Source organism: Urtica dioica, chromosome 1 (assembly GCF_054948205.1).
Source record: "Urtica dioica subsp. dioica isolate 48M chromosome 1, U.dioica_male_clone48M_v1_H2, whole genome shotgun sequence".
Taxonomy (NCBI): Eukaryota; Viridiplantae; Streptophyta; class Magnoliopsida; order Rosales; family Urticaceae; genus Urtica; species Urtica dioica.
The window spans coordinates 9979643-10004935 of NC_142756.1; the positions used below are offsets into that span (position 1 = coordinate 9979643).

The following is a 25293-nucleotide window of genomic DNA, read 5'->3' on the forward strand; positions in this document are numbered from 1 at the left end:
AAAAGTAAATCTTATTTACTGTAAGAAGAACAAAAGTAAATATTATTTACCGTAACAAGAACAAAAGTAAATCTTATTTACCGTAACAAAAACAAAAGTAAATCTTATTTACCATAACAAAAACAAAAGTAAATCTTATTTATCGTAACAAGAACAAAAGTAAATATTATTTACCGTAACAACAGTAAATGTTATTAACCATAACAAGAATGATCGTCGGCTTCTTCCTCGACCTCGGCGTCGGATTCCGAGTGAAGCACTGAGACGAGCGTGTCGAGCCGCTCATGATCGCCGGAGATCTGAAGCGTATGTGAGTAATAAAAACAGTAAATTAACCAACCATCAAGTAATAAATAAAAATTTTATAGTATTAACCAACAAATTTATGACAACATTGATAGTAAATAAATGAAATTTTGGTAGTAAATAATATTTACTTTGGTAGTGAATAATGTTATATGGGTGTAAATATTTTTTTTTTACTAGAACTTGACTATTAATCTATACGAATTAAATAGACATTATTCATTATTAACTAGAACTAGTACTCATTTCGATGTGAGGGTAAGTAATGAAATAGACAAAATACATAAAAAGAAAGAAGAAAGCATAGGATTCTTCTAGTACTTTTTTCTCTCAATCTCTCTCAGCTTCCTATTCTTCTTCTTTTCTTTTACTACTAAAACTGCTATTCTCTTCTCCTCTGTCCACTGAACTTCAAATACGCCAAACAAACAACAAGCCGACACTCACGAACACTCTCAGAAGCCATGGCCGACCAAGATCAACCCTCGCCTATGCCGATTCCCGTTCCTCCTCCTACAGCCAATCCCCCACCGTCGGCACCGGAACCAGCCGCCCTGGCCGAGGCTCCCACGGCAGAGCCCGAGTCAACTCCGGCTCCACCTTCTCCGGAGGAAGTCGTCGAGAAAGCCGACGCAGAGGAAGATTCGGCACCGGGCGAGAAGCTGAAAGAGCTTATGACGGAGAAAGGCAACAAGAAAGCCCCGTAGGCCCTAGGGTCGTTCAAGGAGGAGAGCAACAGAGCCTCCGATCTATTTGACGCCGAGAGAATCGCCCAAGAAGAATCTCGTTGCCGTGTTGGGACCGGACCAAACGGCGTTCGAAACCCTAATTTCTCACCTGAACTCGTCGTCGAACGAGCAGAGGTCTCAGGCCGAGTCGCTGTTCATTCTTTGCAAGCAGACCGATTCGGACTCGCTGTCGCTGAAGTTGGCCCTCATCCTCCAAGCGTCGCCGCACCCAGAGGCGCGTGCGATGTCGGCGATTCTCCTCCGCAAGCTGCTGACCCGCGACGACTCGTACCTCTGGCCGTGGTGGTGGTCGTTTCTAACTTTAAAAATGGGTTCTGATCAGTTATAGGATATTTTTATAAAAGGGTATAACTGGAATGTTGTAATGTTAGTTTCAGGTTTGGGCTATTTTCCTAAATAAACAAATAGTTTGGCTATAATTTTATAAGAGGTATATGATTTGGGCTAGATACTTACAAATCTCTTTTTTAAAAGCTAAGAATCCTAGTTTTTTCATCTCATGTACAAAATCTAAAATCGTTTTTGATGTTTTTTGTAAAAACAGTTTTGCCAAACACCAGATAAGCAGTTTAGTTTTTTCTAAAAACAAAAACAGGACTTTTTAATCTGAACGAAACGCAGCCTATATCCCTAAAAATTGTCAAACGTAGGCTAAAAACAAATTTCATAGTTTCATTTTGGCTATTTTGCTACATTGCCCAAAAAAAATCGTCAAACAATCAACCAAATGTTTTCTCACATGTAGTTTTATGAGAAATCTCCCATATCTCGATTTCGTATCCTCATTCACAAATATCGGTTTTTTAACTGAAATTTCAAACATTATAAAAACAAGTAAATAGACTGTATACATGGAAAATATTGTTTGAAAAATTGTAGACTGGTGGCATTTTATTAGATTAAGAAACTATTGACTGTTATTTGTAGAATATATTTTAAAAATGCAATATAGTAAGCAAATGTTTAAAATTCTTTCGCCTAATATGAGTCTTTACGCTACCTCATATTGGCCTCACGCTAGTTGCTAAAGTAGTGGGCCTTTGGAATGCTGGGACTCGAGGCTCCTCCTCGTGGGCTGTGCTCAATCATTTATTTATTTTGTCAAAAACCGTATGATTCTAAAAGAGCTTATAAAAAGAATTTAGCCACATATGTTTTTCATTTTCCAAAAATTATAACCTGCCGTTATATAGTTAGATGAAAAACAACAAACTTTAAATAAAAGATAACACGGAATTACAACTAAATCAAAATTAAATCAGCAACTTAATCGTGTTATTAGTAGTCTTGATATGTGAGTTTGTCGTAAAAAAAAAAAAAAAAAAAATCAGTTATATATGTAGACTTGTGATCTCGGGCTATTTTTTTTTCTAAAAAAGATGTTGATTTCAAAATATATCAAAAAAATGTTGTTTGACAATACCCGTTCATATGCAATTTTTAGTATAATAATCAATATACATTATATAATTTGGGTATATAATTTGCAGTATGTATACCAACAAGACAAACACATAAGAGTCATTGTACATCTATAAAAACATTACTTTAATTAAACATCAGTATAAAAAAATTTAAACGTGCATTAACACACAGTTACGAGACTTTATACATTTATAATACGGCATACAAAAATCAATTATGTTGGTAAAATTGAAACTTTACTTGATATACGTGTAATTTCCACTATATTTGAAAGGGCTTCTTTTAAAGCTCATTTTCTGAGCATGGGCTTTAACCCATTTTCTTTCGCTTTCCTTTAACCTTTGAAATGGGCCCAGTTTTATTTTTCTTTTTCGAAAGGTGAATTGGCCAAGTTTCTAGAAGGACAAGTTATATTCACGTCATATATATATATATATATATATATATATATATATATATATATATATATATATTTTGGATATATTTGCCTTCATAACTTCACACTTACTGATTGCCGGCATAAATATAAATATATGTTATTATCAACTTCCACGTCACCTCTATTTCCATGGAAGATGGAAGGAAAATATCGTACACATGTTGCTGATGGATATTTCGAAGTCTTTTAAGAGAAGCACGTGCTTAAAAATTTAAAAGAGGTCCCAAAGTAGAAGAAAATTTCAAAACTGGTCGAGTGTGCCATTGAGTTTCATACTTTTCTGATTGCAACCACTGATTCAATATTGGCTTCTAAAAATGTTGTTGCCAATAGAAAATAAAATAAAATTAAAAATTGAAGGAAAAGTCACGACGATAAAATAGAGTTGTAATTAATCTAGGCGGATTCGCGGTTTAATTAGGTGGCTATGTAAAAAAACAAAAACTTGGCTGTGCTTGGCTTTGATCACGCTCGAACTTCATTGTATTTTTGTATTTTTTTCTACCCTGAAACTTCAATTGGAGGAAAAGAAATCAAATGCTGAAGGAAAAACTTCAATTTAAGCTTGAAAAATTCTTGATAAGTTTGTTGCACAATGACGGAGCTTGAAGGACATTTTTGGAGGGGATAGTGATTTTTTTATGTTAAAGTAAAAAAATATTGGAATAATAATAAACAAAATAAATAAAAGACTAATGTTTGAGGATGACTTGTAATGAATTATGCTTGTATTATGGTTGAAGTTGGCTCATGAATATTTGGTGTGTGTGATAGAAATAGCAAAAATTATCCGTTATATTGTTATAATTTTTTTTCTTGTGAATACGTTGCTTCTCATTTTTATCATGATAATTATTTTATTTTATTTCGAGAATATATTTTATAATATTAATTTTCATGGTTTAGTTTAAAATTTTCTTAATTGATAATAATTTTGTTTAAAATAATGAAAAATTATATGAAATAAAGAATGAAGTATTAATAACATCACTAAAAATTAAAGGCATTCAAAAAATCACCATCCCAAAGTTAAGAATTTTTTATTTTTTTTTAATAAAATACCATTATCACCATTTCTAAATTTTTGTTATTCATATTTTAATTATTTTGTTTATATTTTGAGCCCAATTTTTTTTTTTCATATTTGCTTGAAAAAAAAACTTGATTATACACTTGTATTTTTTTAAAAAATATATATGTATTTATTAAATATGCCATCTTGAGTTCAATTTTGACTACGCTGCCCGTACATAATAATAATAAACTCATCTTTCTAAAAAAAAGGAGTTAGCCAACTCTAGCACACGGTATATCATCAAATATAATGAAAATCTTCTTCAATCACACTACAAATACAACACTATAGTTGGTTATTGTATCATGCTAAATTTGGTGTGTTAATGTATCACACGAAAAAAGAAAAAAAAATTATATTATTTTAACTTTAGTTGATTACCGATTCAACTATCAAACCAATTTTATTGTACTATTTTATTGATTTTAATAATATAATAATGAAGAATAATATTTTTAGTGTGAAATTTAGTGTTGTATTGTTGTGATTGGAATTGAAAAAAAATTTGACGTTAAAAGCACACAAAAATAGTGTAATTTCAACATAAAACTTAGTGTTAAGTTGGAGTTGCATTAGAAGTTTAGAACGAAGATTGTCCCTTTTTTGTAGGGGTGGCAATTCGGGTCACGTGTCGTGTTCGTGTCGTGTCCTATTCGTTTTCATGTATTTTTTGACAGACTCAAACCCGACCCATTTATTAATCGTGTCTAGGAGCAAAACCCAAACCCGACCCACTATGTTTTTGCCAAACCCAGACCCAACCCATTAAGACCCATTTATTAATCGTGTCTTAATGGACCATGTAACCCACGAACCCACTTAGACCCACAAACCCATTTAGACCACTAAACCCGTTTGAACACGTGAATCGGTTTAGGCCCTTACACATGTTTATTTCAAAATATTAAAATTCTCTAAATCAAATTAATTAAAAAATTAGTCATAATAAGTAATTAATAAAAATACTCCATATAATCAACTAAGCCACCAACATAATATTTGTAATATAAAAGAGAAGTTCAAACACAATCTTTCAAAAAGCAATGTATCTCCAACAGATCATTAACTAGAGATTATTCTATGTAAAGTGGATACACTTCACTTATAATTTGTATTGTATATAATATTTATTCTTATAATTTAATTTGATAGTTGTTTTTAATATTTTAACTGGGTCATTACGGGTTTGATCGTGTTTACCCATTTAATATTCGTGTCTAATCGGGTCCCAATGGGTTGTCGTGTTCGTGTCGTGTTCACCCGTTATTTAATCGTGTTAATCGTGTTCGACACGGATGGATCCAGATCCATTTTAGGTCGACCCAAACCCATTTAAACCGTGTCGTAACCGTGTCGTGTCTCGTGTCCGGCCCAAATTGCCACCCCTACTTTTTTGTTTAAGTTGTATTATTTTTACAAGTTTAATCATTTCAAGAAATATTTTAGTGATTTATTTACATTCTTCTCTATATCCTCAATTTGTGGCCTGGTAGTGTCATTGCAAAGAAAACGTCACATGGCCACGTAGACTCGAATAGTAGACAAGATATGCGTGCCAAGCAGGTTAAGGATATCCTTTGTCCCTCTCATACACACAGCATTCGTATTTTGCAACTTCGAAAGGGCTATAATAGTAAATTACAATTTATGTCAAATCCTTTGCTTTACAAATCCGTGAATCACGTGACTATATATTTATATATAATTTTCTTTAAATCGAAATATATAATTTCTTTTAACGGAATTTGATAATGATCTTGGTAGTACTTAATTCATATATTACTATCAAGCATTTATATCTATTTATAAAATCAAAATAATGCTAATATATTATAAGTTAACACTAATATTGGCTTAGACGTTAAAAAATGCGTCATTTTATTATGTGGCTTATAAAAACATAAGAAACATTACAAAACAAATTGGATGCCCTCTTTTAATATAATTAGTCTCCATTAGAATAGTGTGTTTATCATCTAAGACGATTACTATCAATAAAAGTGTATGTGTCTTATTTTTAGCATTTGAAAAAACAAGAATAATCACACAGACTAAATCATTGAAAACGTTAAAATTGTTAGTTAGGCAATGTTTCTAGTATATTTAAAATGTAAACATATTTGATGACGTGACTGAATTATTCATATAGCAATTTACGTGATTGTCATTTGTTAAAAAAAAGGTACAAAATGTCCTATAGCCAATGTTTCAACGCAACAATACAGCCAATATTTAATCTACGTTATACTCATTTATTCAACAAAATTTTATTTCCTAATTTGTAGTCCATTTATTTGCTATGAATATTAATTTTATATCAACGTTGACTTTCTATTTAAATTCACACGTGTATCAGTGACTTTCTATTTCCTAATTCATAATCATTTACGTATATAGAAGGTAGTTATTCTTATAAAATGTGAACTGTCTTATTTAGTTAGGCATAATGAATAACCCATACTTTTAGAGACCTATTATACTTTTGAAACATAAAACTTTTATTCAAATTTTTTGAATATTTCGAGCGGATCAATGCAAATAAATGGACTGCAAATTAAGAAATAAAATTTTATGTTATACTCATTTATTTGGCAAACTTTTATATAATTTCATTTATTTTCTTTTATATTCAGCTTCTTTGTTTTACGTTATAGTGCATTATCTAGTCTCCTGTTAATTTATGTTTATTTATATTAGTTTGTGTTTATTTATATAATTTTTTGTTTATTTATGTTAGTTTGTGTTTATTTATATAAAATTTTGTTTATTTATGTTGTAAGGGAAAATGAAAAGTTTGCTCATTCTCATTCTATGTGGGACTCTTGTAAGAACACTTATATGTACAATATTTTTTATTTTCCCTTCACGAGCATTGATATTATCCAACACACTTTGAACATCAATTTCTCATTCAACTTAGCTCCGATTTTTTGAAAATAAATATTAAATCTTATATCCCTCAAAACGAGAAATACGAATATGCTAGAATTATTCAATTTAGATTAGTGGACCTCATTCAACTATTAGTCACAAATCAACTCATCATAAAGTATTAAATGCTCTTTAATATTTTTATTCCAACAGTTATTACCGATAAAAGTGTATTTTTTTAGTTTGAAAAAAAAAACCAATTAAAACGGCTTATGATGGGGCTAATAAAAACGTAATAGAGACCTTACTAAACTCTTTTAGGAAAAGTATTCTCAATCAACAAGGTGATATGTTTTATCTAGTAGAGTAGAAACTTGTGTTTATCATCTAAGGCGATCACTATCAATAAAAGTGTATACATATCTTGTTTTTAGCGTTTGAAAAAAAAAAAAAGAATTAAAACGGTTGGTGATGTGGCTTATAAGAACGTAAAAAACCTTACAAAACGAATTGGATGCGCTTTATTATGGATCCATTTTACTAATATACTATCTTTTACTATAAATATTGATATAATTATGTTATGCAGTTCTTTTTTCTCTTCATTTTTTAATGTTTTAGTATTAGCGGTCATGCTTTTATAATAATCATGATATTAGCTTTGTGTTAAAGTTAATATAAGATATAAAGAGTAAGATTTTATAGGCCAATAGGATTGTAAGTCCAGCATTAACTACTTGAATGTATAATAAACTAACAATCTTCTTTTTTTTTTTTTTTTTTTTGAATAGAACTAACAATCTTCTTTTAGCTGTGTCATCTTCCACTCTCATTTGTAGGCTTTTTGTTTCTTAAGACTTAAGTACTTGAGCAAAAGGAAATATAAATGAAACAATGTTTTGGTTACGCCGTATCATGCAGAGACTTGAAGATGAAAAGCAAATACAAGTATTAAGGTGAATGGGTTAAAAAATAACTTGTTGAATTCGTTATCATAATAAAATAAAAAAAATCAGTATAAATATAAGTTGATTATTTGATTAAAGCAGAACAATTTCCAGTCCCAGCGACCGGACTCGTCGAACTTGAAGCAACTATAAATTAAACAGAAACTTGATAAGATGTGTGAAAACACCATAAATCTATAGTTTAACTTATTGTTGTCCAACTAAAATAATAAGTAAGCATATCTTTTCACTGTTAAATCGTAGTGCTTCTCAATGAAAAAAAAAAAAAAATTTACTCTAAATTTTTCAAAACACCACAAAGTTGGTGAAGTTTTGCAACACCGCATGGAGTAAAAATCACAGATTATTCTTTAACGGTGGTTTCCTCAATATTTTTGGACCAAAATCTAATATGTCAAAATTAATCCAAAAGTATGACTTTTTTATATTTGTTGGTACAAAACAACCCTCAATGAAATATCTTTCTCACTACAACAAAAACTGGTAACAGCCACGACAAAAGTCGTGGCTATTGGTATAGATTTATAGGGTGAAAATTTATAAGGTTTTCGATTTCGGGTTGATAAAAGTCTAGGGCTTCGTTTTAAAAAATTATCTGAAAAATCAAATAATCCTAAATAAACATAATAATCAAATAATCAATTCCTTAAATTATGGAGAAAAAAAAGTCAACAAACAATGTGAAACTGATAAGTGTGTGGTGGATTTTGTTTCCTTCTTTTTCACAACTACGAATTAATACTCATGTTAAAATTTATTTAATTTTAAATTTGAGAAATTTTTGAGCGGGAATTTTGATAGGGTATCTCAATCAATTTACGCGTGTAAATATTAGGTCATTATTGGGGATATAAAAAAATCATTTTATTGGGTCTGGTCGACCAGAGGCCCAATAAATGATTCAGCTCGGCATAAGGAGAAAACTCAAGCCCAGTCCGCAAAGAAGTGATCCAGCTCGCCTATTTTGACCCAGCCAAGGAGCGAAGTCGTGGTCAACTGCAATGTTACCGAGAAAACCGGATTTGAGACTTGACCAATCCGTGACGTGACAAGGGCGAGCTGATCAACACGTGTCTTAGACGATCATTTCTTCGCCTATAAGTAATAACCGTTGTAAATATTTTTCGCACACAAGCTTTCGTATTGACATTCTACATTATTCAAATTTCTCTCAGTCGATTATTGTTGAGCTCGCCTGCTTGAGTTCGGCACCTCATCTTTTTGTAATATCTGACATTAATAAAGATTATTTTTTTTCACATTTCGTGTTATATTTCTTTCAAATTAAATATTGTTTGTTTATTATACGAAGTCATTTTGAGACCTACTATATAATAAAACAAATACCTCATAAATAAGTATTTGTGATTGTTGAGATCTCGAAATCGACATCAACAATCATGACTATTTATAAAAAGCTTACTAAAAATAGGCTAAAATAAATACTGAAAAAATATAAATAAGATTATATATCTAATGAACCCTTAGTTATAAGACATAACTCTATAGTATTTTCTTTATCTAGATAGAAGACTTTTCATGGCTTGAATTCTTTCGGCTTACATGGATTAATTACATCCATAAAACTCTATCTCAATTATCCAACCCATGTTTAATTTACTATAATTTATATAAACTAATCCACATTAATATTTAACGAGAGTTACTATTCTGTAATATATGTCAATTATTGTTTATATATGAGTCCTGACTCCTGACCGACTATTACAGTGATAAATAATAGAATTCTAAATAATATAATTAGATGTGTGTTATTGATAAGTTATAGGAATGAAGGCATGGCCCAAGAGATGGGTAGTTAGGAAGACTTGGCATGTTACTTTTGTACGAATCAAATCAGCTCTTCCTCTCCATCTTATGATTGATGACCCTGCAACGAAATATTATATTAATACTTCTACTTTATAAATGTTGTTGCGCATTTGTATTTTACATAAATAAAAATAAAATAAAAATGCTAATGTCTGATATTTTTATTTTGTCGAAATAAATATGTGGCTGGGACTCATCTATATTTACAAATACAATTATTATCAGTATCACGGTTCAAAAAAAAAAAAAATTATTATCAGTATTGCGTTTAGTCGTAGCTAACTTCTGGTGATAAAGGGCGGGCTATGTCACATGATGTTAGTGGGTTTTTTTTTTTATATAAAAAATTTCTGTTTATTTATGCCGAAAGTCAATTCATGTTTGATAAAATGTCGGTATTGGGCGGTGTGGGATTTGCTTCTCATACCAAACAGGTTAACCAATGTTTTTCTTTTAAAAAATGCATGAAACTTTCTATTAGAATTTAGATAAAATACTTTTAAACACCGGTTAATAATATTTTAGTACAAGATAAACCACGGACTTAAATCGGCGTGAATCTAACAATAAATAAGTACATATGTTCACTCATACATACTCCGACACAAGAACGAATATAGAATACAATATAATTAAAGCGTTCGTTTGACTCTTTTGAGGGACATTTTGCTAACTAGCCAAATCAACCTACTAATATTAATATTAAGATAATAGTCAAAGTTTCATTTAATTAAGGGAATAGCCCAACTAATCTAAACTACCTAAATTACCCTTTCACACAACTCTCTCTCTCTCTCTCTCTCTCTCTCTCTCTCTCTCTTAAGCATATTCTTCTAAGACGAGAACGCCGAGTCCTTCGGGATGAAGATCGTCATCGTTGGCCTGATTCTGTACCGTTTCGATGACCTTCGTCGAGATCAGGTGGCCGAGGAACATCTTGAACGGTCCGGCCACGCTGAGGAGCTCCGTGAGGTTCACGAACTCCTGCGTCGGCGTCGGAGCCGACGTCAGAGTCAGCGACGGAGGCGACGGCGTCTTCTGAGCTGAGCCGTTTCAGCTTTTCGTCGTCGTTAGGGATTTTCTGGCCATGGTTGACTTGGTCTGTGTTGAGATTGCCAGGAACGGACCCTAGAACCCCCAAATTCGCGATAAGTTAATTGAATTAACCTACTAGAGTGAGTTAGGTTAATTAAATTAACTTATTGGTTGAAAAAATTAGATTAGGTTCTGAATTTTTTTGTGAGTAAATTTAGGCTCAGATTGACTCCAAAATCGGTGGGGGGAGAGGAATCGACGGCGGAGAGGAAATCGGCAGCAATGGAGGGGATTGAGGAGAGGCACTTTGTAAATTCGCGAATCGGTTAATTTAATTAACCTACTGGAGCGAGTTAGGTTAATTAATTAACTGATTCGTGAATGATTTGAAATTCACAAAAAAATTACAAAAATCATAACTTAAGTCAATTGATATTCAAAGCATTCAATTAATTAACTTAATTCCGAATTCAATCATTTAGTAAATTAACTTTACTCACAAAAAAATTCAGAATCTAAACTAATATTCAACCAATAAGTTAATTAATTAACCTAACTCATTCCAGTAGGTTAATTAAATTAACCTATTCGCGAATTTACCAATGGCGTTATGGTCTGAGCCGAAAATATGGATTATTTGCTTAATAAAATGAAACTTGGGCTATTCCCCCAATAAGAATGACAAACTTGGCTAGTTACAACAAATTTCACTTCAAAATATCCACAATGGTTGATGGGAAAAATACACACAATTTTGGTCCGATGACCATAAAGAAGATGATTTTTTTCACCTGTATAAGAAAAAACTAACAAGAAGCCCATAAAGAGAAGGTGAAAAGTGGTTAATCCATCTCTAATCCGAAACAAAGCGATAAACAAACAAAAACAAATTAACATGTTTACAAACACTATAAGACCATCTCCAACCCAAAAACGAAATTTGGTATAATTTTATACCAAATTTGGTACAGCTACAGTGTTTACACTCCAATCCACAACATCAAATCCTATCCCAGAAAGAAAATATTCTCTTTTTATACTTTTCAATATTATTTTATATTAATTTCATATTAACCTCTCTATTAATATGTTATGTCAATATTAATCTTATTAAACATTAGTTTATTTTTCTATGTCAACAATATTAAATTAATTTGTATTTATATTAAGTATTATGTTAATATTACAATATTAAACTATAAAAATTAACTTATAAAAACAAATATTATTTTGGATAACATTAATAGAACAAAGATATTACATAAACATTGCATTTCGTAGGTAAAATTAATTTTTTTCTATTATATGGCGTACGTTGTAAGTTTAATTTTTATTTAAGATTGTATTAGTATAATTGGTATGTATTTTATTTGGTTGTATCGTGCTTAATTAATGTTATATATTATTATCAATGTCATATTCTTTACTCTCTTTTTTTATTGATAATATGTATTTTTTTGTATAAATTATTTAAATTAGGGTCTAAATTACAAATTAATTTTTTTGTGGGTGGATTTGTAATTACAAATAGTTTCACCCCAAATTTGGGGTGGATGAATAGTTTCACCCCAAATTTGGTGATATACTATTTATCAACCCCAAATTTGGGGTAAAATTTGGAGTGGGTTGGAGCAATCCCACCCCAAATATCTACAATCCCACCCTAAATTAAGGGTGGGTTAGAGATGGTGTAGGGTTTGAAAAAAATAAAAATTAAAATCAGATCTCATCACTAATTTGACAACTTTGTGCAACCTCAATGCTCCCTCGACGATTGCAATATTATTAGCCGGCATTAAAACTGGCCATATGGAATCCGGGAAATGGGATCCCTTGGTCCCGTCCCATATTTTGTGGGAAATGGGACTCCCGGAACCGTAAAAAATGGTACCGGGAAATCCCGGAACCATTTTCCACGGTACCGGGAATTCTCTGTACCATATTTCGCGGTTCCGGGATTCCCATATTTATTTTTTCATTTTATTTTAATCATGAATACATTTAAAAATAAATAAAATTCATATATTTTCAATTAAAAAAAATACAATTTTAAAAATATGATACTAAATGGTGCTAAACGGGGATCCCAGTTCCGTCCCATTTCCCGGATGGTTCTGGGACAAAAGTCTCGGTACCACATTTCCTAATACGGTTTTTTCCCATTTCCCATATGGTACCAAAAATATGGGAAACGGGGTCCTGCGGTATCCCGTATGGCCACCTTTAGCCGGCATAACAAGCCCAAAAAATTATCAAAAAATAATAAATATGAAATTGCTACAACACGAAAAGATTAAATTAGACGAAATATATACTTGAAATTCTTACTTCCCCTCTCAAAAAATGAGACACAAAGGTCTCAAGAAAGGGGAGAGTATGGCGGCAGTGCAAGATTTATAGGTTAAATTAGTTACACAGGCTTAAATAAATGGGCAATTTAGCAAAATATCCAACTCAAACCTTAGAAATTGATAAATAGCCAATGTTTTGTAAATATTAAGTAAATAACCACCAGTATTTAATTACTCGTCCAAGTTTACTAAAATGCCCAAATAATTTTCTCGCCCATTCTCCATTTCCTTATTAATATTAAAAAAAAATCCAGGGAAATCATGATCTCCGAGAATCGAGGTAATTAAATCACATTCATAATCGCTCACCCTCCATTATCTCTCGGTTAAGAAAAAAATCTCCAAACAAAAAAACCTCTAGTCTCTTCCGCGACGAAAACCTGTCCAACATCTCTGACGAACGATTTTGGCAGCAGCAAATATATTTGGTATGCAAATGTAGATGTTCTTGCTATTTTAACTAGTATTTACTAATTTCCAACAAAGATTTACACAAAATGGAAAGATAAATCTGGGTTTTTGGGTTCGATTTTTGAAAAACATGGATTTTGTGCTAGTCATCTTCCTCTGGGCATAAAGATTCATGTATTGTTAATAGTTGTTAATATTCATGTATAGCTTATATATAATCCTAGATTTTTACCTTAAACCCTAGAAATTTTCAGCGAGATTTAGGAGTTCGGGTTTTAAAACGTGTATTTACTGTTGAAAATGTCATTGAAAATGAATATGATGTCCAGGTATTTTAGATGTTATTGTTTCTTTGTTAAAATGTGTATTTACTGCCGAAAATGTCAATTAAAAAGTTGTGACAAAGATATTTCCATGTATGTACTGCTGAATATGTCAAGTAATGAATTTGTTATAACTAATGAAATTGGAATATTAACACGTATTTACTGCAAACAGGGTTAATAGGGCCAAATCACGATGGCGAGAACAAAAATAACTGCCGTCGGAAATAAGGCACTCACAATAACGCCTTCTACCGAAAACATTTGTAAATCATTTTGATTACATTCTGTATTTACACCACCTGACAATGGATTATGGCTTTTCAGCCATTGACGTTCAAAAAGCTTTACTGCAACATAACAGTGACAATAAATATACGTAAATACAATAGTAATTTTATGTAAACCGGTGCGAAAATAGCCTAAATTAAAAAAAAAATATATACACCACATGATTCATTCAGAGATAGCCCAAATATATTGTGGATCGGTGATATTTTCAGACGTTTGAATAATTTATGAGCGCTTGGCAATATAACGTCTTAATGAAGATCAAACTAAAAAGTAAAGAAATAATCAAAACAGTAAATAAGGAATAAAAATCAAATATATAAGGAAACAAAATAACAATGCACAACCACGTTAATTAAGTTGCTACATATAAGGAAATAGTTAAACAACTAAATCGTGTTCACACATAAATTCGGCCAGTTCAAATTTAAAGTTTCGGAAAGCCTAACAAATTCAAATTTCAAATATTTTCATAATTCAAAACTCTAAAAGGACAGATTTCAGAATTGAAAAAATATCTAATTGGGTCATGCCATCCGAGTGGCTATTTATTTAATATTTACAAAACCTTGACTATTTAGCAAATCCCAACGTTTGAGTTGGCTATTTTGCTAATTTTTTGTAAATAAATCTATAGCTATATTATTAATAAAGATAACGTATTAATTATTTATTGTTTGATTATTTACATATTAAAAATATATCTTAACTTATATCTACATACGTTTTATTCTAATTTAGACTATTTTTTATTTTTAAATAGTTAAACTATAATTTAAATATAAAAGATCTAAATAATTTATTACGATTAACTCTCCTATAATTAATTTCACTAAGTCTTCAAATAACTAAATTATAAAATAAAAAAAGTATTTTATTTACACTTGTTTACTGTCTCACTATTTAAATTAATAAAGAAATCAAATTCACGATATTAATTATTCTACTTTTTCTTTTAAACAAACTCAATTTCGTGTTTAATAATTAAGTATTTAAATAAATCTTTTAATCATATAATATTTGAAAAATATTATTTCATGACATCAAACACCACACGGCGCACTTTTGTAGGACTAATATATCTGGTCTTGATTGGTTTTCTGTTGTTTACTTTAGTTCATCATTCTAAGTTTAATTAAGTTTGAGTTTTTCTTTTCAGAAAATAAAATACTTGGATTTGTCCAAACTTTCTGAATACAGATGATCATATACGTGTGTGTTCGAGTGATAAGTCCACTCAACCTTCACGCCCTAATTATAAGATAATAAAATAAGTAATGAACTAGACAAGATGATTAAAGGTAAGCAAATAAATAGCTTATTATATATGGAGGATTAAAATATAAAGTTGACGGATCGAAAATATTGGTATTATCATAAGTGCCGGATGTAACATATATATAGCCTAAGGAAGACGACCATTCTTAAAATATTTGATCCGGAGCATATTACAATAATACCATAAATCGTTACATAGCTAAATGTTTGGTTCTAAAAAGATATAATTCAAAAAATCTCTGATTTTTTGTGAACATTCTTAAGGGTGTGCCACTCTTAAATTACAACTATGTTCATGACAATATGGACTACTACTAAACATTCCCATAAAATATGATATTCGAGTCACAAAAAATACCAAAAAATAATTAGGAAGCGTATATAAAATCATCCAAGAGCATAGCAAATGTGTACATAAACAAGGATATATGAGCCATAGACAAACGAGACATTATAGTTGATAATCACATATTTCATGCATCAAATTCTGATCGATCGACAATTGAATCTTGATCTAAATCACTATGATAGCACATTCTATAAATTGAGACTCATTTCCTACCATCTCATTTTGATCACTAACTCATTTAGCTAAAAATATGATTAAAAAAGTAAAATTATAAATATAAATACTGAAATTTTAGTATTTTTAATGTTGATGTTCTAATAGTGTATTGCTCCAAAAAATTTGTTTTGTTCTTCATATGCTCGATTGACATTTTGATTTTTTGCATGATGTATGTTTTTTCAAATAATGATACTAATCTCATAATTATCGATAATTATCTCTAGCCTGATTAGCTACGTTATGAAAGGTGGAATATGGAAGTAGGGCAAATGATTAAAAGTGTATCGTAAGCTACATCTTGGAAAAAAATTGAAAAAGAATATCCAAAAGACGCCGTTTATTGACTTATGTTTTATACGTGCGAACATCTCATTTTCGGGCTAAAATCTAGCTTTTTTAAGTGTATTTGACGATTATTTTAAATTTTTATGATGTATTTTCAGGTAATAGGTGATAGTTGAGGGTCAAGGTGACATTGAAGCCAATTAGAGTTACTCGGGAGCATTCGGAAGCCAAAACGAGACGAAACGGAGTCATCAGGACCTAGAAACATCAATCTTGGAGCCGTGCGCTTTCTTCTGCGCGCCACGCAATTCATCGGCGCATTCAAATCAGCTACATACAGTTTTTGCGCGTTGCGTAGTCTTCCAGAAGGCACTCGCGCACTATGCAGATCTTCAATTTTTTACGAAATTTATTGCTGAATTTGATTTTTTTGGATCATTGGATCTCATCCAAAGACCAAAATTGCTCCGAAAATCACCCTTAAACCTATCTAAGCAAAAATTGTAACTTAAAAACGCATCTTTCGTTGTTCTTTAGTTTTTGATATAGTGTTTGGTAGTTTTTGAGAGCTTTTTGAAGAAAAAAAAATGTTCTTTGGCTGAATTGACAACCCGACGAGTCATTCTTGTTCATGTTTGCTTGATTATTAGCTGTGCATAATGTTAGTTCATTGATTGACTACTTTTGATTTATTATATATGATTGTTTGATTTTCGAGAGAGAGTAAATTATCGTGTTTTTGCTACAGTTTTCATTATTAACTTAGGTTAGAAAAAAACTCTAAGCGATAGTGCAATCGTATGAATTATTGCTCTCTATACGTGTGATTGTTTTAATAAAATTAGAAGTCGAGATGATAATAATCCGTCAATTGCATAAGTTTTTTAGAGCATCCGAAAAAAGATAATGAATATGTTTGAAAGAGTTAAATTAGTAATATACGAATGAAATAACAACAGATAAATTAGAGATGATCAATGTAATCGATTCGTGTTCAAGTCATCACCGTGTTTTTTCTCATTAATTAAATTTGTTAGAATTTTGTCTTCTTATCTTTTATCTAGTTTTAATTTAATCGCTCGTAATGAGTTCACTCCGTAAACAATTTAATCCCTGGAGTTGGATTTGGATTTGATTTGATTTGATTTGATTTTTTTTTTTTTTTTTTTTTTGTGATGAGTTTGATCTCTCATGGATAGCAAACGTGGCAGGGTGAGCTGTCAATCTAATTCCAACGGCGCAGAAGAACACGTGTGGCTCCACTTACCCTGGCGCACCTAACTTCCCAAAATACCCCGCAACAGGAACAAGAATCACGAGGGATTGCCACTGGTATCGTATACGGTACACAACTGGAAGCGTGTGAGCGAGAGATCGCTAGATTTATGCTTCGCAACTCTCTCTCTCTCTCTCTCTGTTAAGTCGGTCGGTGATAGAAAGCGAAATAGCACCTCCCAGATCTCGGAAAATGCGAAGGTGCTCGGCCGAGAAAAAGCTTGGGTGATACATGGTTGTTGTTGTTGTTGTGCGTCAGAGGATCGATAACATTTCGGAGGAGTTTATGAGGGAGTGTTTGGGTCGGAGAAGAAGCCTAAGCTGTCGTGATTGGTCCGAAGAGGATTCCGAGAGGATTTGGGATTGTTCCTTTGTTATCAGAAGCAGGGGTAGATGGGGAAAATGTGGCTAATTTCCTCTTTCTCCAATAGATAATAAAACCCTCTTTCCTTTTTTTTTTCCTTTCTTTTTTTAATTGGTAATTTGATCTTTGAAGACACCAATTAGGTTGCCTATTGGTCCTTGTTGTTGGTGTGGCTTTTTGGTTCGTTTTTTTTTATTTCTTTCTTTACCTCTGAGATTTTGTTTTTGGGAGAAAGAAGAAGAAAAAAAGACAATATGCAGCAAGATCACCGCAAGAAGGTGATTTATTAATTTATTTATTTTTGTTAATAATGCGTTTACTGTGGCGAAACTCTTTTTGGAGACTTGTGATAATTTTTTTTTTGGGTGGGGTTTTCCTGAAGAAGGTAAAGTAATTGTCTTTGTGGTATTCAATTATTGTTTCGTTAGCTCTTCTCTATGTCCAATTGAACCTGATTACCTATGTCAGTCTGGATTTTTTTTTTCTTTGCTTGTACTAGTTATTAAAATCGCAGTAGTCGAGGATCGTATTTGTGAGATTCGGATAAAAAAATATATACGAAAAACAATGACACTTCACATGCTCGCAGACATCGTCATCACCGTAGACTATTATATATAATTTGAAACGAATTCAAATTCTTAGTCGTTGCTTTTGTTTAGGGTGATGAGATTATCACCTTTCTGAAACTTTGCACATATATTTCTTTCTATGGTAAAAATCACAACTTTTTATTTTTTTTACTATACATGTGTTAGCCTTTTTGTTTCCCTTCTACGAAATTGATCCGAATGTTTCAATGGCACAGACTAACACGGAAGTTGACTTCTTCTCCGAATATGGAGACGCGAGTCGCTTCAAAATTCAAGAAGTTATAGGCAAAGGAAGTTACGGGGTCGTTTGCTCGGCGATAGACACCCATGGCGGTGAGAAAGTGGCGATCAAGAAAATACACGACATTTTCGAACACATCTCCGACGCGGCTCGAATTCTGCGCGAGATAAAGCTTCTGAGACTCCTCAGACACCCCGACATTGTCGAGATCAAGCACATCATGTTGCCTCCGTCGAGGCGAGACTTCAAAGATATTTACGTCGTCTTCGAGCTCATGGAGTCGGATCTTCATCAAGTGATCAAAGCGAACGACGACTTGACACGCGAGCACTACCAGTTTTTTCTTTACCAACTGCTTCGCGCGCTCAAGTACATCCATACGGGTGCGATTCAGTTTCGTGGCTCTGCAATTTTTTATGTTTTAGAATGTCTAACCCTTGGCTGATTTATTATATTTTATTTTGTAGCTAATGTATACCATCGGGATTTAAAACCGAAGAATATATTGGCGAATGCGAACTGTAAACTTAAGATCTGTGATTTTGGGTTGGCAAGAGTTGCGTTCAGTGATACACCAACTACGATATTCTGGACGGTATGTTGTTGAGAATCATTTGTTTTTGTTTCATAGATAGTTCATTAGATAAATTTGTGTAGGTTATAAACCCTATTGCACTCTTACAGGACTATGTTGCCACGAGATGGTATAGAGCGCCAGAGCTTTGTGGATCGTTTTTCTCTAAGGTACAATTTCGTATGACTTGGAGCAAAAACAATCCTCTGATGTCTGATCACATAGCAGTGTATATGTATGGGAACTCAAAAGTTTTCATTTCTGGGAACTCGAAGTCTTATTTGCATTATAATAGTAGTATTTTGGCTTATATTGTTACATTCCATGTGTAGGTAATAATATGGGTTCATAGCTCTAAGTGTAGTCGTGATATGATGTTTATGTTTTCTTTCTTAGTGCATGTAAGCCCTTAGCAATTGAATTCTCCCTTATTCTAATTCAAGAAACACTTTTTACTTTCAGGGTTCGAATATGTATTAGGTTGTAGGAGTTTAGTAAAATCAGTCAAAGAGTAAACTACTCTATGATCAACAATAACATTTTGAGTGAGATCTATTGTTGTTGTTCATGAATATTCTTCCGATTGTGCTCCATGGGTTTTCTTCCCCTCTCATTTGGGTATATAGGATCAATGGTTCAAAAATTAATGCTGATTTCGATATTTGTATCAAATTTGTGTACCGCTGGAAGTATCACTAAAGCTCTTCCACAAACTATATCATGTTTACATGTCTATTATTCTAAATATTCGTACCATTTCTATACCCTGTATTTTCATAATATATAGTCTTACTGATTTCTATCATTGTGCACACTTAAAATTATATATTCCTTCGGAATTTCGGCATTGATATTGTCATCCTCGTTTAGGACTTCTCATCCCAAATTTAGCGATGTTTTATACACATATATGATCTTCATTTTTCATCGATAAAGAAAAGGTATACCTTTTCATAAAACAAAAACTAAAAAGGAAAAGAGTGAAACAATGTCCTTAATATGCTTAAATGCTGTAATTTAGCGGCATAATGTGAACGCTGTTTTTGTGTCATATTTGGATGCAGTACACTCCTGCAATTGACATATGGAGTATAGGCTGTATTTTTGCCGAAGTATTAACTGGGAAGCCTTTATTCCCCGGTAAAAATGTCGTTCACCAGCTCGATTTGATGACCGATCTTTTGGGTACGCCTTCATTGGATACCATATCTCGGGTAAGCAAGTTTGCCCTTGAAACTACATTCAATCTATGTTTGCCATTTTGTATTTGGGGCTCAAGTAAACTCATCAAAAACTGATAATTTCCACGAACAGGTTCGAAATGACAAGGCCAGGAGATACTTGACTACCATGAGGAAAAAACAGCCTGTTTCATTCGCGCAGAAATTCCCAAACGCGGATCCATTAGCGTTACGACTACTGGAAAGTCTGCTCGCCTTTGACCCAAAAGACCGGCCAACCGCTGAAGAGGTCGGAAAGTGTTTCGTTGACTTTTTCGTGCCATAATTCCTAAAAATTCTGTGTATTGAGTTTGCGGGACTTGGTGTTGCATCAGGCACTTGCGGATCCTTATTTCAAGGGATTGTCCAAAGTCGAGAGAGAGCCTTCGTGCCAACCAATCACGAAGATGGAGTTCGAATTCGAGAGGCGAAGGGTCACCAAAGATGATATTCGGGAGCTTATCTTTCGAGAGATACTAGAATATCATCCTCAGTTGCTAAAAGATTATTTGAACGGAACCGAACGGACTAATTTTCTCTATCCAAGGTTTCTAAATCGTTTGGTTACTTATTTCATCTATTAAAAGTATTTGGGCAAGCATTAGTGATCCAAACACCTCACTTATATATTTGCTTTCTTTTATATGTTCCAGTGCTGTTGATCAGTTCAGAAAACAGTTTGCACATCTCGAGGAAAACGGCGGTAAAAGTGGTCCCGTAATCCCACTTGAAAGAAAACACGCATCGCTTCCCAGGTAAACTATTAATAGTTGATATATAGGTTACTTTTTTTTTTTTTTTTTAAACTGTGTTTTAACTGATTAAAATTAACTTCGGTTAAGTTTTTATAAAAAAAAATTGAGTTAAAATTAACCGGAGAAAAAGGTAAAGAAAAAACAAAAAATTAGGAAAATAGCCAACTTAAACATTTGGCATTACTAAATAGCAAACGTTTGACAAATCTTAGGTAATTAGCCACTTCTAGGCGTAAATCTTAGGTAAATAGCCAACGTTGGGCATATGAATGTGGCTGAATCCAGTGCTGTTGATCAGTTCAGAAAACAGTTTGCACATCTCGAGGAAAACGGCGGTAAAAGTGGTCCCGTAAATCTTACCAAACGTTGGCTATTTAGCAATGTCAAATGATTAAAGTGGCTATTTTCCTAGTGGGCCCAAGAAAAAAAAACCAATATTTTGGGTTGAAAATTAAAATAAATTTGGTTATGGTTGATCTCCAAACAGAAGTTTTGGTTAATGTTCAACTTAAAATAACCAAAAAGTCATCTAGTGATACCAATTTTGAAGATTTAGTGCGGAATCACATTATATAATGCACACTAAATTTACAATTTGATGTTTTGACAGGTCTACAATTGTACACTCGAACACGGTTCCCGCCAAAGACCAACAGAGCTATGGCCCGAACAGAGAGCGACAAAACGCAGAAGAGGCTTACAGGAACGCGAAAGAAACGGAATCAGCTTATGTTAATATAGCAAGAACTATGCAGGCACCGCAAAGAATCCCTCTAGGTATACTTCGCTCCCCCATGTTTTTATTCGGTTTTTCTCGGGTTTAATTTTTTTGTTGTCTAAAATTAATTTTTTTCTCTGTTCAGCTAAACCAGGCCGGGTCGTGGGACCCGTAGTCCCGTACGAAAACAACAACGGGAACATGAACAGAAGTACAGTCGTCCCCAACGCAGCTGGATATTACTATCGAAGACCCGCGATCGGAAACCAAGAAAGGCCGCCGGAGATGGCGACCAAGCTGGCCCCGGATATCGCCATCAACATCGACACGAACCCGTTCTTCATGACAAAGGCCGGCGTGACTAAACCCGTGGTGGACCCCGCCGCCTTGTTGCCGGGGAAGGCCCCATACGGAGGCGGCGGCGCCGGAGCCACTGCCGGAGCTTCTCACCGGAAAGTTCCGGTCCAGTACGGTATGACGAGGATGTATTAGGAGGGAGAGTTGTGTTAGAGAGAGTGATGTACTGTACGTTTCTGTAACAAAGAAAACTCCATTTTCATGAACATTTTTATAAGGACTAATCTCTCAGTTATATACATAATTTGTTGAAATTATATATATATATTGGGTTGAAAATTGAAAAGGGTCTCATCTTCGTTTCTTTATTCCAAAAGAAGTCTACTAATACTACTGAAAGGAGCTTTGGAAATATTTGAGCTTATAATAAGCTTATTAGAAGAAGCAAGAGGGCTTTTGATGAAAGATGTATATGAAAGTATATAACAGCTAGCCATGTGGTTATGTAGGGATTTCATGCAGGTGGTTCTGACACAATTTTATTACAATGAATTGATGCTTATGTGTGTAGTCATAAAATTGATGAGTGCTTTTTAAGTTTCCAGTCACTCTGATCTTTTGAACTGGTAGGAGGGTGAAAAATAAATCAGAGCTGAAAAAATGAGGAAAACCAAATTGACTCCGAGGGGGAAAAAAAAGGACAAGTTTTAATATCAATTATAATTACATTATGACACAAATATCATTAAGCTTATTTGACTTTATCAAATCAACTAAAATCCAAAATCTGATAATTTCATTATTAAATAAGTTATACAAATACTGTAATACCATTAATACTTGATAAATTGCCTCAACTACCACAATTTCATAAGTTTTTTCCAATTTCCCATAAAAAACTTAATTTGACCAAAAATAATACCAAGCCTCTTGTACAAATACAATTTTACCTTCAACAATTGATGTCAACAATTGATGTCAATTGTTGATATAGATGTCAATAATAGATGTCAACAATAGATGTCTATTATTTACATCTATGTCAACAAACAGATAGCCCAAAACTCACAGATGTCAACAATAGATGTCTATTATTTACATCTATGTCAACAAACAGATAGCCCAAAACTCACAGATGTCAACAATAGATGTCAATTGTTGACATCACATTCAGGATAAATTGTATTTGTACAAGTGGCTTACTAGTATTTTTGGCCAAATTAAGCTTTTGGTGGAAAATTGAAAAAAAAACTTATCAAATGATAATAGTTGAGACAATTTCTCTCTATACTCTAATCACAAAATACATAATTTAGTGATAGTTCGATCACGAAATTATGTATTTTGTGAACGATTTTAAAATTTCGTGATAGATCAATCTCGGAATAAGAAAACGGTCGTGAAATGGTATTTTTGTAGTAAAATAATTCTCTTTTATGATTTTAATAATAAAATTATCAAATTTTAAGTTTTGGTTGATTCTGGTAAAATTCTTTTAAGTACCAATATATTTGTTAAAATCCTTATAAGTCAACAATATTTGTGTCAAAATCCTATAAGTTACATGATGATTTTTTTTTCATATTTTATTAATGTAAAATGGTGATAGAAGCAGATACTCTGTGATACGTGTTTATCGATCCAGTCATAATTGGTGAAATAATATGGGAAAAAAAACTATGGAGTAAGTAAGTGTTGGAAAGAAGGAAAGGAAATGAGTTGGCATGGGATCGCAAGAAAAGCGAGTTCTGACTCACATTCACACACAAACACATGCACCATTTTACCCTGTTTGTTTCTCCTCCTTCTTCTCATCACTTCTGTGATTCACAATTATGGGAAGGAAATGGGTTCACATAATTCCATGCCATGCATGTGTCCATCATCATCGTCATCATCATTATTTTCCTATACAATCTTTTTCTTTTTCCTTCATCAAATGGGTCCCATTTGTTCTTCACCCCCTCTATGCTTTGTCCCGATGAATGCCCATCATATTGGCCCCCACTTTTGGCTCTCCATATTAGTGGATATGATATAATTATAGTTATCGTACACTACTACTACATTTTGTTTAAAGTAGCTAAAAATGAGTCGTTTACAACTTCGAGCGACGCTTAAACGTTTTTTCAGCGTCTTCAAGCGACGTGACAACAATTTTGTGCGGCCACATCATCTATATTTTTGACGTATGTTGAGGCGTCGCTCGGTCGACTTTTGAGCGTCACTTTTGTAAAAAGCGATGACATATTTTATTCTCTCGATAATTTTTACGTTATGATATATAGAGCATCCCTTTTCGAGTGACTCTATAATGAGTCCTTTTTTTTTTCTTTGTAATATTGGTGGTAATATGCCCTCTAGACTTGTGGTCATTTATTTATCATCTCTACAAATATCTCCATTACACTCCAACACTACTTTACTTTGTCAATATTATGAGGCAAGTAGTTCCACTACTTATCCATTTGTCTGTTCACACTTCAAGAAATTTAAACACTAGTTTTGTAATAAGCATAGGATGTGATTTAGTTGTTGAACTAATTTAGTAGGTTAATCAATGCGGCCTTATCTAGTAGTTTTTGTACTTCACATGGGTACGGACGTGAAGGAAGAAAACAAATGAATATAAAAATTGAAGATCAGATAAAGAGAGAGAGGTGGGTGGGATTTGATCCAAGAAAAATGAAATGTAGGTGTGGTGGGAATATAATAAGAGAGAGAGAGAGATATTTGATGTGTTGGGCATTTGGGGCTCCTTTTTACCAGAGCCATCTCAGAGCCTTCTGTAATTTGTGTCACATTCACAACCTACAGTTCAACAACAGAAACACACAACACATCAAATCTCTCTCTCTCTCTCTCAATGACGAAACCAAACCACCAGCTTGTTTCCTCCTTGGAAACACCACCACAACTTTTTTCTAATCTCCTTTTCTATCTAAATTCTAAACCATCTTGTAAAACACAATTTCGGAACACGAAATATTCATAATATACTTGTTGATCCGAGATAACAAACAAGTAATATTATTATATGCTTGAACT

General features: G+C 32.8%; 1 protein-coding gene across 1 annotated transcript; it reads left to right on the top strand.

Annotated features, from left to right (window-relative positions):
- The first annotated feature begins 17596 nt into the window (after nt 1-17596).
- Nucleotides 17597-22562, top strand: LOC149407106 (mitogen-activated protein kinase 10-like). The gene is made up of 10 exons (XM_089611108.1): nt 17597-18125; nt 18656-19064; nt 19149-19276; nt 19366-19425; nt 20320-20469; nt 20570-20725; nt 20811-21022; nt 21129-21230; nt 21841-22007; nt 22094-22562. The coding sequence occupies exons 1-10, from the start codon at nt 18102-18104 to the stop codon at nt 22438-22440; spliced, it is 1755 nt and encodes a 584-aa protein (XP_089467234.1). The 5' UTR covers nt 17597-18101; the 3' UTR covers nt 22441-22562.
- The last annotated feature ends 2731 nt before the right edge of the window (nt 22563-25293 follow it).

Bases quoted from the DNA above. Each gene is read 5' to 3' on its own strand.
- LOC149407106 (XM_089611108.1), top strand. From the start codon at position 18,102: ATGCAGCAAGATCACCGCAAGAAG. The intron at 19,426-20,319 runs GTACAATTTCGT...ATTTGGATGCAG, and splicing joins GTGGATCGTTTTTCTCTAAG to TACACTCCTGCAATTGACAT. The intron at 20,470-20,569 runs GTAAGCAAGTTT...TTCCACGAACAG, and splicing joins CATTGGATACCATATCTCGG to GTTCGAAATGACAAGGCCAG.